At 33.1% G+C, this 15,629-nt stretch overlaps 1 protein-coding gene across 1 annotated transcript; it reads right to left on the reverse strand.

The window, feature by feature from the left end:
• Positions 1-598: 598 nt before the first annotated feature.
• On the reverse strand, positions 599-14,990 carry LOC139517595 (uncharacterized). The gene is made up of 5 exons (XM_071308819.1): positions 14,473-14,990; positions 13,184-13,381; positions 3,441-3,511; positions 1,880-2,031; positions 599-1,498 (listed from the first exon to the last, which is right to left on the reverse strand). The coding sequence occupies exons 1-5, from the start codon at positions 14,706-14,708 to the stop codon at positions 656-658; spliced, it is 1,500 nt and encodes a 499-aa protein (XP_071164920.1). The 5' UTR covers positions 14,709-14,990; the 3' UTR covers positions 599-655.
• Between the last annotated feature and the right edge of the window lie 639 nt (positions 14,991-15,629).

Below are 15,629 nucleotides of genomic sequence, written 5' to 3' on the forward strand. Positions count from 1 at the left end.
TTTTTTAAGGTAAAAAATGAAAGAAACCAGTAAGAAAATCAAAACAATACGCGCATTCAAGCATAACATTATTATCTATTTGCAAAAGTAGCAAATGGGAAAGGACGCAAGTTAAAAATCATTTTTGCTACTTTTGCAAATTAATAATAGTTTTATGTTTGGACGTTGCTATGATTATACTTTATAAAGTTCGTAAATTCAAGATAGTCGAGTGGAATATGTTACTAGTAAAATGATCACACATGCATGAACCTTGATTTTAATGTTTTTTTAGCAAATGACTTTATGAGAAATACTTTTCGAAAAATATTATTAAAAACTGTTTTAAAACTCAATTCACTTAGAGGATTTTCAGATGCAAGATACCCTTGTAATTCTGTTTTATTTCCATTCTTAGAAGTCCCCTTTATTTGGGTTTTATTTAGTTTCAAATTAAGGTCCATTCCCCAAAGAAAACATAAATCGTTTCTGGAAACGCTGCCTTTATATCCTATACAAGCTACTCACTGACGCCATGATCATTTTGATGATGTGTGAACATTTTTTAGCTGGGTGTTTAACGTTGGAGGACAGATTTGAAATAGAAATAATAAACTAATTATCAATAAACTTATTTTTATTACCCATTATTGCACATTGCTTTGCTCATGTTTCCTTATTTAATTGCAAATACAGAACCAGAATCTTTGTTGTTCCCAAAAGCGACTAACATATCGTCAGAATTGGTGCCTTCAGATGAGATCCCCGCAATCTGTCCAATAACAGCGACGTTTGAGGGCGTAGGAACTTTCCATTGCATTTCACCATTAGAGTCCAATGACATAATATAATTAGTGATAGTAGATGTCTTAAGAGTTATTCCGAAAATAACATTGTCAGTGCCCTTATCGTCACTTCGAGACACCATCATGTCCGACGTCACTTCCGATACGCCTTCCAACACTGATGTTAGATTGACTGTAAGTTCGATTGATCCATCTGTAGGATTCACCTTATAAATTGAACTTTTGCTCTCTGACAAAAGCCAGATTGGAATTGCTACTTCTTGAACTGATTTGCTTGATATTGCGTCAAACAATTTAGATTTTGTTTTTATATTAGACTTAGATTTATGTTTCAGTGAACCATTTATTTCGTACATTGCCATGCGCGATGCAGATATTGTTCGTTTATATAAAAGTGACGCGTCGTCACCATCGTCTTTTATTGCCCAGAACATTGGCGGCTCATCTCCATTAGTTTCTGGTGGTGGTAAAATGACATAGATAACTTCCTCTTGTATGTTAGCCATCAGTAGAGGGTTACCTTGAACTGGTTGTCTTGGTTTAAACCTCAGTGTTGTGTCTTTCTCGTTTGCCTTTAATTCTTTCGACAGTCTGCTATTTTTTGTTTCGGGATCTTCTCTTTCAAAATTGAAATACCATGTTGTATGAAGCCGATCAACCATTCGTAGGAAAATATCAACTGCATATAAACGCCGCATACCAAGAATGTTTGGCTAAAAATATATATTTTCAAGTGAATTAAGTTATCAAGCAAAATATATATGCAATTGTTGTAAGATATTTTTTACACAAAGATGTTTAAATATATATTGGTGTCTATTACAAATAATTACAAGAATCAATTAGCGGCTAAGATCAAGAGTTTTGCAAGTATTGAAATTTAATTCTTTTTATATATCCTTTTCGAATGGATTCTTTTGTGTTGTGTTGTATTGTGTTTTTTTTCATGGTTTTGTTTTCTTTATTGCTGTTGGTTTCTTTGTGCGTAAGAGGCATACGAAAAGTAGAACCCTTTAAACTACATTTTTTCCAATTTCCAATTTACACTTATACTTTATTATTTCATATATTTAAACAATATTAATATACGCAACCATTCTGCTTTCAGGAGTATCTTCATCTGGCCTGAACTCCGTCAACACATAGACACGTGTCCCAACAATTATAGGGGTGGATACTGGCAGAAATGATCCATTGAATCTCTCAACCGAACCATTAAAAGATATTGAAGCGAGTGGTATACCAGCTATAATGTAAAATGGCATCAAATATTGAAAAATAAGAGTATATTTTACTATAAGAAAGTACTAAGTTGCAAACACATTATGTAAACTAGAGGCTCTCAAGAGCCTGTGTCGCTCACCTTGGTCTATGTACAATGGACACAGATAAATTCATGACAAAATTGTGTTTTGGTGATCATGATGTGTTTGTAGATCTTACTTTACTGGACATTCTTCTTGCTACAATTATCTCTATCTATAATGAACTTGGCCCAGTAATTACAGTGGAAAATATATTCTAAAAATTTACAAAAATTTACAAAAATTTATGAAAATTGTTAAAAAATTACTATAAAGGGCAATAACTCCTTAAGGGATAAACTGACAATTTTGGATATGTTGACTTATTTGTAGATCTTACTTTGCTGAACATTATTGCTGTTTACAGTATATCTCTATCTATTATAATATTCAAGATAATAACCAAAAACTGCAAAATTTCCTTAAAATTACTAATTCTGGGGCACCAACCAACCAACAGGTTGTTTATTTTGTCTGAAAATTTCAGGGCAGATAGATCTTGACCTGAGAAACAATTTATTCCCTGTCAGATTTGCTCTAAATGCTTTGGTTTCAGAGATATACGCCAAAATATATCTTTCGCCCCTATGTACTAATTTTAGCCATGACGGCCATCTTGGTTCGTTGGCAGGGTCACGCCACACATTTTTAAAACTCGATACCCAAATGATGATTGTGGCCAAGTTTGGTTTAATTTGGCCCAGTATTTCAGGGAGAAGATTTTTGTAAAAGTTAACGACGACGGACGACGACGGTCGACGGACGCAAAGTGATGGTGAAAGCTCACTAGGCCCTTTGGGCCAAGTGAGCTAAAAATGTATGTGAATTATTATTTTTAAATCACAATTTGTGGACGAATATTATAATTCATTGGGATTAGAATAAAAATACCTGTTTTATTGAGTATAAGGCTAAACTATCGGTATCAATTAGGAATTGAATGCTTCTTTTTGTAACTTTATCGGGGTGTAAAAGTGTTGACCGAAGTACATTTTGTACGAATCGTGGAAGCGCTTCATTCTAAAAATATGCGCACGGTCAACGCTTTTACAACCCTATGAAGTTACAAAAAGAAGTATTCAATACTTATAACTACATTTTTTAGCTAGTATCATGAAAACACGATTTACATCAAGTTTTTATTAAATTTACCTGTGCACTTTATTATGGGACCTCGTGTCATCATGAATGATAAGTTTTATTGTGTAATGCAACTGCTTAAGAGATAACACGTGATGTGCAGTTAGACAATCAGAATAACGTATTATAATGAAACATACATTTTATGTAATTATTAGAAAATAAGACTTAACTATACATTTATGTCTACATTGAGCATCGTATACATTACCTGTATCCATTGCGAACATTACACCATTCATCGAAGCAAATACCAACATTCCATTATCGGATAGCTGTACACTGTAAGAGAAATTAATTGTTTAGCACTTTGACTTTTCCCCCCCTACTTTTTTAAAAGCATTTTATACAGATTTTGTTTTTCATTTTTTTGCCAATTTCATGCTCTAATGGTATGCTTTTTTTCTTTCTTCACAATAGAACTACAAAGCCAAATCTATTCATTTTTAGCTCACCTGGCCCGAAAAGGCCAAGTGAGCTTTTCTCATCACTTTGCGTCCGTCGTCCGTCGTCGTCGTCGTTAACTTTTACAAAAATCTTCTCCTCTGAAACTACTGGGTCAAATTCAAACAAACGTTGCCACAATCATCATTGGGGTATCTAGTTTAAAAAATGTGTCCGGTGACCCGGCCAAACAACCAAGATGGCCACCATTGCTATAAATAGAACATAGGGGTAAACTGTAGATTTTGGCTTATATCTCTGAAAACAAAGCATTCAGAGCAAATCTGACATGGGGGTAAAATTGTTTATCAGGTCAAGATCTATCTGCCCTAAGAGTTTCAGATGAATCGGAGAACCCATTGTTGGGTTGCGGCCCCTAAATTGATAATTTTAAGGAAATTTTGCCGTTTTTGGTATATTATCTTGAATATTATTAAAGATAGAGATAAACTGTAAACAGCAATAATGTTCAGCAAAGTAAGATCTACAAATAAGTGAACATGACCAAAATGGTCAGTTGACCCCTTCAGGAGTAATTGCCCTTTAAAGTCAATTTTTAACGATTTTTTCTAAACTTTTGTAATCTTTTACAAAAATCTTCTCCCCTGAAGCTACTAAGACAAATTTAACCAAACTTGTCCACAATCATCATTGGGGTATCTAGTTTAAAAAATGTGTCCGATGAACTCGCCCATGAACCAAGATGTCTAAAAGTAGTTCATGGGGTCAAATGCTGTTTTTTGGCTCATATCTCTGAAATCAAAGCATTTAGAGAAAATCTGCTGTGGATAAGATTGTTCATTAGGTCGAGAACTATCTACCTGAAATTTTCAGACCAATCGGGCAACTTGTTGGGCTGCTGCCACTGATTTTGTAATTTTAAGAAAATTTTGCAGCTTTTGATTATTATCTTGAATTTTATCATAGAGATAAACTGTAAATAGCAATAATGTGCAGCAAAGTAAGAGCTACAAATAAGACGACTCGACCAAAGTGGTCAATTGACCCCTTAGGAGTTATTGTCCTTTCTAGTAAATTTTTAACATTTTTCATAAATTTTTACAAAAAAATTTCCACTGTCACTTCTTGGCCAATTTCATTATAGATAGAAACAAACCTTGTTAGAGATAATTGTAAGCAGCAAGATTGTTCAATAAAGTAAGATCTACAAACACATCACCAACACCAAAACACAATTTTGTCATGAATCCATATGTGTCCTTGTTTAATATGCACATATACCAAGGTGAGCGACATAGGCTCTTTAGAGCCTCTAGTTTAGTTTATATTCCCTTACACAAAGCTCTGATTCCCTGTCTGAGTTTGCTTTTCCTTTATGTCATTTTTGGTTTTGCGAGCCCTTCAGCGTTTGATAAAGGTATTGGATTCATAAAAGTGTTTACTTAAAACGTCACCGAGTCAATTGTCGAAAAGCGCAACTTGTGTAATAAAAGTTTCGAAAAGCGTATTTTGCAGTAAATAAAGGCAACAGCAGTATACCGCTGTTCAAATGTCATAAATCGATTGAGAGAAAAGCAAATCCGGATTTCAAACTAAAACCTTAGGTAACACATAATAGTGTCAAAAAGCAAATTTTGTTCAGTAGAAGTGTCGGATAGATTATCTTGTGCAGTAAAAGAAGAAACGTTAATGTTATTCAAAGTGTCAATTTCAAAATTTCAATTGAAACACAGATTTACCATTAAGCTTTGTCTTTCGATAAAAAAAATATTTCTGAAAAGGAATTATGTACCGTAACGTTATTGTTCTGATAACCACACATTATTGGTTGGTGTTCTAATAGGGACTAACCGTGTCCCTCTTATTGCAGATTGTTTTCTTTATTGTTTTGAATTGTTATGGTTCAATTTTACGAATACCAAACGAGACACCAGTTGATAGATGATTTTCATAATACTTGCAAACATTTAGACGAAACAAAAACAAAATCCATTCCATTCCTTTCTCAATTTTATTACTAAAAACAACGTCTCTAATGTACTAAGAGAGCAAACATCCATCGTTGGCAAAAATGAAGTATTCAAAACATTAAACTGATGTATTCCAACCATACCTTTGAACGGCACATATTGAAAATCATTTAACAAAGACAAATTGACCATAACTGATAAGTTTTCAGACAACGCTGCAAACCTTGATAACACGAATACCATTTCATCAATCGAAGAGATATTGATAGTACACAGTAGACGAGGTTGATTTTTTTGATCATGTCATAACGGAAAGTAGATCTTTATGAAACACTATAGTTCCTATGCATAGCTGTAACTTTGTAAAGAATTAATATGTTTGGTATTTTTGTTATAAATTCAACGTTCAAGGACTTGTAATCACAGAAGAACATTTGTTGAACGATTTTTTTTTTATTATAAAATAAACAAGAGGCTGTCACAACGACAGCAAACCGGATTTATTAATATTTATTTGTGTCCTGGCAATATCACAAGAACCATTACTGAAGAATGGTGAAAGAGAAAATCGTCAATATCAAATTTGACCTCCATTTTGTCATCAGTATCAACATATTAAAATTTGAAAAGCTTAGATTGAATGGTTCATGAGTAAATGCAACAACGTGAATGGAAACACCATTTTACAATCTTTCAAGAACCATAACTCCTGAACGGTAAAAGTCAAAATCGTCATTATTGAACTTGACCTCTATTTTGCCATCAGTAACAACATATAAAAATTTCAAAAGCTTTGGTTGAATGGTTCATGAGAAAATGCACGGACACGACTGGAAACACCATTTTTCAATCTTTCAAGAACCATAACTCCTAAACGGTAAAAGTCAAAATCGTCTTTAATAAACTTGACCTCTATTTTGTCATCAGTAACAACATAATGAAATTTGGGAAGCTTTGGTAGAACAGTTCATGTGTAAATGCACGGACACGACTGGAAACTCCATTTTTCAATCTTTCAAGAACCATAACTCCTGAACGGTAAAAGTCAAAATCGTCATTGTTGAACTTGACCTCCATTTTGTCATCAGTAACAACATATTAAAATTTGGGAAGCTTTGGTAGAACAGTTCATGCGTAAATGCACGGACACGACTGGAAACTCCATTTTTCAATCTTTCAAGAACCATAACTCCTGAACGGTAGAAGTCAAAATAGTCATTATTGAACTTGACCTCCATTTTGTCATCAGTAACAACATATTAAAATTTGGGAAGCTTTGGTAGAACAGTTCATGCGTAAATGCAGGGACATGACTGGAAACTTCATTTTTCAATCTTTCAAGAACCATAACTCCTGAACGGTAAAAGTCAAAATCACCATTATTGAACTTGACCTTCATTTAGTTGTCAGTAACAACATATTAAAATTTTAAAAGCTTTGGTTGAACGGTTCATGAGTAAATGCACGGACAACATTTGATTGCCGCCCGCCCGCCCGCCCGCCCGCCCGCCCGCCCGCCCGCCGTACATCCCCAAATCAATAACCGACATTTTTGTCACAAAAGAAAGAAAGACATAACTTTTTTTTTTAACAGATAAACACAAATTGTTTTTTGTTAAATAATTTGTAATTTCTGTATTTTATAAGTATCAAAAAAATTTATGCATTTTTTATTTAAAAATAACTCATATTTATCAAATGGTCATGAATTGAGAAAGAAACGTCTTTTTTTGCTGTATATTTATCAAAATTAAAATTGCACTATTTACAGTTTTATAAAATTTGGTCCACATAATCTCCCTGAAAAATGAAACAAAATGTCGTTTTAAAAAATAGGGGTCCATGCACTCGTTTTCAATTTAAATCAGTTTGAATGATAAAAATCAGTCGAAAAATGCATCTTTTCCCGATATGTCATAGTTTGACGTCGCGAAAATAACATTTTACGTTAGCAACGTCATTACCTCCCCTGTAACTGTATCGTATGCCCTTAATTCTACAAGCACAGCATCTGAACTGCCATATTGTGTGAAAACTAATAACATCATCAGCAAATATGAACACCGAACGTATATGAGACCTAACAACTTAGTAACGAATCTAATTTAAGCACAATATACAATAGTTAAACCACTTATGACCAACCTATTTACTTGTTTGCAGATTATATTACAAAACTTGATCTTCATTCTTTTACATTTTCTTGGCGGAAGGAAACTAGAGGCTCTTAAGAGCCTGTGTCGCTAACCTTGTTCTATGTGCATATTAAACAAATTACACAGATGGATTCATGACAAAACTGTGTTTTGGTGATGGTGATGGGTTTGTAGATCTTTATGTACTGAAATTTTTGCTCCTTACAATTTTCTCTATCTATAATAAACTTGGCCCTTTCGTTACAGAGGAACATATTTTGTAAAAATTTACAAAAATTTACCAAATTCACGAAAATTGTTAAAAAATTACTATAAACGGCAATAAATCCTTAAGGGGTCAACTGACCATTTTGGTCATGTTGATTATTTGTAGATTTTACCTTGCTAAACATTAATGCTGTTCAAGTTTATCTCTATCTATAGTAGTATTCAAGAAAATAACCACAAATGGCAAAATTTCTTTAAAAATTACCAATTGGGGGACCGCAACCCAACAACCAGTTGTCCAATTCATCTGACAATTTTAGGGCAGATAGATATTAACTTGATAAACAATTTAAATGCTTGTCAGATTTGCTTTAAATGCCTTGGTTTCAAAGTTATAAGCCAAAATCTACATTTTACCCCTATGTTCTATTTTTAGCCATGGCGGCCATCTTGGTTGGTTGGCTGGGTTACCACACACATTTTTTGAACTACCCTAATGATGATTGTGGCTAAGTTTGATTAAATTTGGCCCAGTAGTTTCAGGGCAGAAGATTTTTGTAGAAAATTACAAAAATTTACAAAAAATTGGTAAAAAATGACTATAAAGGGCAATAACTCCTTAAGGGGTCAACTGACCATTTTAGCCATATTGACTTATTTGTAGATCTTACTTTGCTGAATATTATGATGTTTACAGTTTATCTCTATCTATAATAATATTCAAAATAATAACCAAAAACTGCAAAATTTTCTTAAAATTACCAATTTAGTGGCAACAACCCAACAACAGGTTCTCCGATTCATCTGAAAACTTCAGGGCAGATAGATCTTGACCTGATAAACAATTTTACCCCCCATGTCAGATTTTCTCTAAATACTTTGGTTTCAGAGATTTAAGCCAAAATCTACATTTTACCCCTATGTTCTATTTTTAGCCCTGGTGGCCATCTTGGTTGGTTGGCCGGGTCACTGGACACATTTTTTAAACTAGATACCCCAATGATAATTGTGGCCAAGTTTGATTAAATTTGACCCAGTAGTTTCAGAGGAGAAGATTTTTGTAAAAGTTAACAGACGACGACGACGACGGACGACGAACGCAAAGTGATGAGAAAAGCTCGCTTGGTCCTTCGGTCCAGGTGAGCTAAAAAACCTTATATCTAATGCTCTTTGAATCAAAATTAAATCACACAGAGATGATTCTCGAGATAAAAGTGGACAGTTTTCGCATACTTTAGTGATTTGAAAAGAGATATATAACACATCATTTCAAACGCATTATGCATTTGTAATTGGTTGATTGAACTTTTATAAATAAGAGTTGTCTCCCGTTCATCAAAGAAAACTTAGGAGTAGTACACAACGAACACAGGTTTATCAATATATTATAGTTGAAATGTCTTGATTGTCCCTACAATGAACAGATTTTTTATTAGCTTTTCTATGTTTTGCACATAGGAAATTGCGATTAAACATCGAACGTTGAGTTTGATTTTGCTGGTTTTAATAGCGCTTAAAAACATTTATTTTGAAGATCAAGTCATATTAAATAATAATTATCATACTCTATGACAATAAATTAAAATTCAGTTCATGGCGCGTGGAAGAAGACGATAGTATTATTTTTAGGGGATAACTAGAAACATATACTCTTTCGTAGTTTACACTTTAAGGTTCGCATGCATGTAACAAACGATGATTCAATTCAGGTGTGTTTTTTTTTTTTTAAAGTTTTCACTTAAAATAAGGCTTTATCCCTGACCTTATTTCAATATGCCCAATTCTGAATCTACGTATTTCACCTTCATCAATGTGAGGAAAACCTGTTTTGGACGATTTCATATACCATTTTATTTCAGTTTTGTTTTAGATTCAGAGTCGAGATTAAGCGTTTTTGCAAGAAATAAATAATTGTCTGATACAATTACTGAGTTCAAAATCCTTATATATGTTGTGTACAAGTTATCATTTTGTACAAATTATAATTTGTATAAAAAAATTGTACAAATTATAATTTGTATTTTGACTTTGTACAAATTATAATTTGTACAAAAATGATTGTACAAATTACAATTTGTACAAAACGTGCTTGTACAAATTACAATTTGCACAAAATAAGGCTTAATTTCACTTATAACTTGTACAATAATTTATCATATGGTTATTGTAATAAAAATGTGTTGATACTCACTATAAAAACTTTTCAATGCTGTTTTTATATTTGCCATATTGATTCATTTATATTGCCTTGAGGTTATAAATTGAACTCCTGTTCACTGGTCATTCACATATCAAGATCATCTTACCAAATTTAGCGTGCTTAGAGCTCTGAAATCTAAGAGAGCTGCTGAAGTTGCTTATCAATTACTTGACATTTTTTGTCTCTTTGGTGCACCCAATATCCTCAAAAGCGATAATTGGAGAGAGTTCATTGCACATATAATCATTGAACTGAGATCGTTATTGTCAGAATTAGTAATAGTTCATGGGCGACCAAGACATCCCCAAAGTCAAGGGTCTGTAGAAAGAGCAAATGCAGACATTAAAGAAATGCTCATATCATGGATGAATGACAATGACACACAACAGTGGTTTGAAGGTTTGCGCTTCGTACAATTTCAGAAAAGTATATCATATCACAGAGTAATTGATCAAATGCCTTATCGTGCTCTGTTTGGTTCTGACCCAAAGATAGATTTATCTTCATCTTCTTTGCCCAAGGAACTTTTTGTAAAATCTTGAAACTGAGGAAGATTTGGAGAAAGTGTTCAAAGAGGTTTCAGAGGAGAACAGAGAAATTGAGATCGATGGCACGGATGAAAACACAGATAGAATCAGTAGAATCAGAAAGAGAACCTTACGATTATGTGACTGATAGTGAAACTGAATCAACTAGTAAAACTATTGAAGTTGTATCAGAGGAAGTCAAAACCCCAATCATTCGTGCAATCTCAACAAACCCAAGCAGATGTCCTTACATGAAATACAGAAACTGAGTGAGTTATCTGTTTGAGACAATGCTATTATCCCAATACCACAGTATGACCGAGCACCGACCGATCCGAGGAATATACAAGGTGTTGTTGTGGAAGTAGGAAATTTAGGCTATCGTGTAGGGACAATAGCTGGTAATTTATCAGGAGTCCTAAGCAGAAACCAACTAGAATAAATTAGTGACTCTTCTTTGTCCGTTACACAAATTCCAGATTTACAACTTTCCCTAGGGAAGCTGTGAAATTGTTTTCAAAAACTGGTGGTTATCTCTCTTGCAAATGTAAAGGAGGTTGTAACAATTCAAAGTGTAAATGCAAAAAGCAGAATGTAAGGTGTCATGGTTCGCTCACCTGCTCCAACAAATAAGAGCATTGTATTCAATTGTATAGTACAGTAAATAGAGTTATCAGTGTGTTTTATATTGATTGGTAATTAAAATTTAAATTATGTTTTATTATTTGATTTGAAACTTATTCTATGTAAAATATTGTACAAGTTAAAAGTGAAATTACGCCTTATTTAGTGCAAATTATAATGTGTACATGCATTATTTGTACAAAATGATAACCTGTACACAACATATTTATAGCTTTTTGATTTTTAGGTTTATTTTATTGTTCAAATTCAGATCAATTTACATAGTAACCTGAATAAGATATATAGCTGACAAGATATTTTATTCAGGTTACTATGTAAATTGATCTGAATTTGAACGAATAAATAAAACTAAAACTTTTTGATTTATCCCGTTTAACAAATGACATTTGTGCGGGAAATTCTTCCACTGACCTTTGTAATTCTAATAGGAGTTATTTTGTTTGTCGATTGTATTAATGACTTATTCTCCTTCTATAGAATCAACAAAACGAAGGCAATATTAGTATATCGCAATTCAATAGTCATAAATCGTTTTAACTGAAACAAATCCGGGTATAACATCCTTAAGATGATACTCGGTGTTGTGTCCTTGACAAAATCCAATAAATATTTTATCTTGGGCCATATACCCTCGAGTATATTTGTTTTATTCTACATGTAATTATGCTGTCAGACAACCGGATTGTTAGAATTCTTGGTGGACAACCCACAGTGATTCCAATCCAGCGCAATGTAACCTCATAATCATACAACTTTTACCTGCTTTGTATATATGCCTTTTTGTACTTCTTTGTTGCATATTTGTTTTTATACTGATTAAAACGATAACACAATGTTGACTGCTGTACCCCTATTTTTGAAATTTTTACATATTATGTCTGTTTGTTTTGTTCACACAACGTAGTCAATATAATGAAAATTCATGCAACTGTCATACAAGTGAGAGGTTAAGCTAGCTATAAAACCAGGTTTAATCCAATATTTTCTACATAAGAAAATTACCAAGTCATGAATCTGACAGTTGTTATCCATTCATTTGATGTGTTTAAGCTTTTGATTTTGCTATTTGAATAGGGACTTTCCGTTTAGAGTTCAGTAATTTCGTGATTTCACTTTTTTCACCACCATTTGGATGTTTTGGACCAATGCAGAAAATTTGCCATAAGGAATACCAGAGCCATATGTGTGCTAATATAGGGCAAAGTAATCACAAGATGTGCAATTTGTAGTCTTGCTTTAAAAGCATATCTGACGTAATTTACACAGAGTAACCTTTCTTCCTTCAAGCGTATACACCTGTTTAATCCACAATCTTTTTATTAATCAGTACTGAGACTTTCTGAAGCATTACAACAACTGACTACAGAACAGAACTATATGATTTAACATTAAACAATTCTGTACCTAGAATGTCTGATGATGTAACACATTGTTGGGAGTGGACCATAATGGAATTGAATAGGCTTACCTGGAAAATGACAATCCCTTACAAAATTTATACAAATTCTTCACAAAGCGCGTATTAAAAGTGCAAACATATAACATCAATAGTAGAAACTTTCGATAAAATCACTGAGTGTGTGTACAGCAGCGACAACCTAAAACAAAATCTGTATAAACAAGTAGGAAAGCAACAAAAAGAAAACAAAAGCCACTAATAGAAAAACAAACACAACTAAAAAAGGAAATTAAAAGAGACCTTCAACATCAGGATTTATTTTAGGCGTTCATCGTCCACTTGTATTTGAGGATAGCTGAGAACTGACTGATTCTGATGAGGACGGGGTAACTTCAATTATGTGTTATAATCAATGGGCGTTACATGTTATGTTAGTGTGTGTTACCTGTATAATGGAAACAGACTAGGATCAACTGGTTTAGATGGTTTGATTTGTGTTCCATCCGCTTCATATTTCACCATGTAATGTCCATCAGTTCCAATGATACCGCCTTCTATGTCCATCACAGGCAGGGAAGGATCATGGAGAACAGTATCGTACCACATCTGATTACCGTTATCGCTACCAATACCCACATAGCCACTGTAATAAGTAAACTATTTTTAAAAGAATTTTTTTCTTCTAAACTTATGAAATTTTCGATGTTTTAATAAATGAGAAATAACCAAGGTAGTTGTGTAATCGTAGCGTAACTGTAAACGTTTATTGTTTTCTGATCTTTGGTCGGGTTGTTGTCTTTGCGACACATTCCAAGTTTTCCTTCTTACAAAAACAATTGACAGTACAACTTACAATCAAATCCTGAAAAATACCTCCAAAGGAATTACGATTTACTGATTCTGAATAGATGCATTATATTATGTTATTATTGTATTTAGGTAACACAAGCAAGCGCCAAAGGTTATCAAGATATATTGACCATAAGTCAGAAATATCAGACCATCTTGTAAGGCTAAAGTTTACATGATACACTGCCATGGAGTGAATTGAAATAAGTTCAAATGGTACGTATTTTAAAATGTGTGTATATATGTGAACTTGGAATTTGCGCGGAGTTGCTGACCTTAATTATGGCTTGGTCTTCTGCTTTTTTTTTTATTATACTTAAACGGATATTAATTATTCTTAATTCAATTAAGGTAGACAGCTAAAATGTATTGGTGTTGGCACAATATATATGTATTGCTGTATTATGAGGTGGATATCTTAATTGCAAACCGAAGCCAACTAGTGATACTATAGCACAGGTTAAAATGATTTGCTTAAAAAAGTGCTGAATTTAGTACGTATGGCGCAAATACAAAATTTCAATTCTGGTATCTATGATGGGTTTATTTACATTTATGGTGGTAGTTTGTAGTGACGTCAATAATATTAACGTTTCCGACACGTCATTGGTCGTCTGACACTGCAATATATCTTGTACTTTTTATGATGTTAATCTTTGAAGGGACACTCAATGTTATTGTTGGTGTAATTAACTCATCCTATGATGTCTGGTATTTTGTAGGGACATACAATTTTTTTGATGGTACCGAAACATCATAAACAACCTGGTATGAATCTCATTAATGCACTTACTTTGATTTTGGTCCGTTGTGAGAACATACAATATTATTGATGGTACCGAAACATCCTAAACTACCTGATATGAATCTGATTAATGCACTTACTTTGATTTTGGTCCTTTGTAGGGACATACAATATTATTGAGGTTTCCAACACATCCTAAACTGTCTGGTATGGCACCGTATGTTGTGTTCCAGAAAACTTCAGGCTCCTTTGATTGAATGTCGATCAAATAAGAAAATGTTCCTGAAGGTCTGCATCCATACGCAGGACAACTCGATATGACAGCACAATATGTCACTTGGACTAGTATTCCGAAAATTAAAAGACCGCGCAGCATTTTGATTTCAATATAAGCATATGCAATTGTCTACCTAACAGATTATAATAAATTGTTCAATCTGTTTGATACATTATATAAATATATATATCTGGAGATTGGTGTACATATATCTATATAAATATGATAACTACAGACAATCTAAAGTTCGATCTTTATCATTACCCAGGCCCTAATTGTCGGACACACGTTTCAATTAAAAAGTAGTCTATTTTGTTACTTATTGCAGATAAAACGAAATAAACGACAAGTCATCATTTACAATTTGAGAAAAACAATTTTAATCGGAAATAATGTGTAATAAGTGAATATACAATTGCCTGTTGTCATTAATAAATTACAATGTAGTAATTTCCGAAACAATGAGAGATCCTTCCTTTTATACAATACGGTAAACAACTGAGTTATACATATTCTATATTTTGTATACTAGTAGGCTATTTGGCAGAGTATATATTGCTAGTATATGTCTTCCATTCAGCTCAACTGTTATAGAATTGTATTTATAACTTGTAAATTCTTCTTAGGCCATAAAAAAGAATAGGTTTGTTTGCCCACACTCTACCTACCCAAAATATAGCTGCCTACTCAAAATCTTTTATTGTCCTGGTGTGAAAATATTTTTTTTTATTCAGAAAAGCACGAAGACTAATAAACATCTGATACTTAAATTTCTCTTTGCCAAAAAAAAAAAGATGCCTACCTAACTACCGACTGTCTCGATGTTGGATAGGGTTTTGGGCAAATCAAAATATTTTTAAGTGTGGCCTTACTATCTGAACTAGATTTGTGTTCAACTGCATAAATATTTCCGGCAATTTTCCCAATCTGCCAATATAGTCGATACAATAAAATATAATGAAAACAACTTATATTTTATATGAGCCCGAAGCGCTTGTCTAGGTTTAAGGTCAATACAGG

Source organism: Mytilus edulis, chromosome 3, assembly GCF_963676685.1.
Source record: "Mytilus edulis chromosome 3, xbMytEdul2.2, whole genome shotgun sequence".
NCBI lineage: Eukaryota > Metazoa > Mollusca > Bivalvia > Mytilida > Mytilidae > Mytilus > Mytilus edulis.

Bases quoted from the DNA above. Each gene is read 5' to 3' on its own strand.
- LOC139517595 (XM_071308819.1), bottom strand. From the start codon at position 14,708: ATGCTGCGCGGTCTTTTAATTTTCGGAATACTAGTCCAAGTGACATAT. The intron at 13,382-14,472 runs GTAAGTGCATTA...TACTTATTACAG, and splicing joins TACAAAGGACCAAAATCAAA to TGGCTATGTGGGTATTGGTA. The intron at 1,499-1,879 runs GTTGCGTATATT...ATATATTTTTAG, and splicing joins ATACTCCTGAAAGCAGAATG to CCAAACATTCTTGGTATGCG.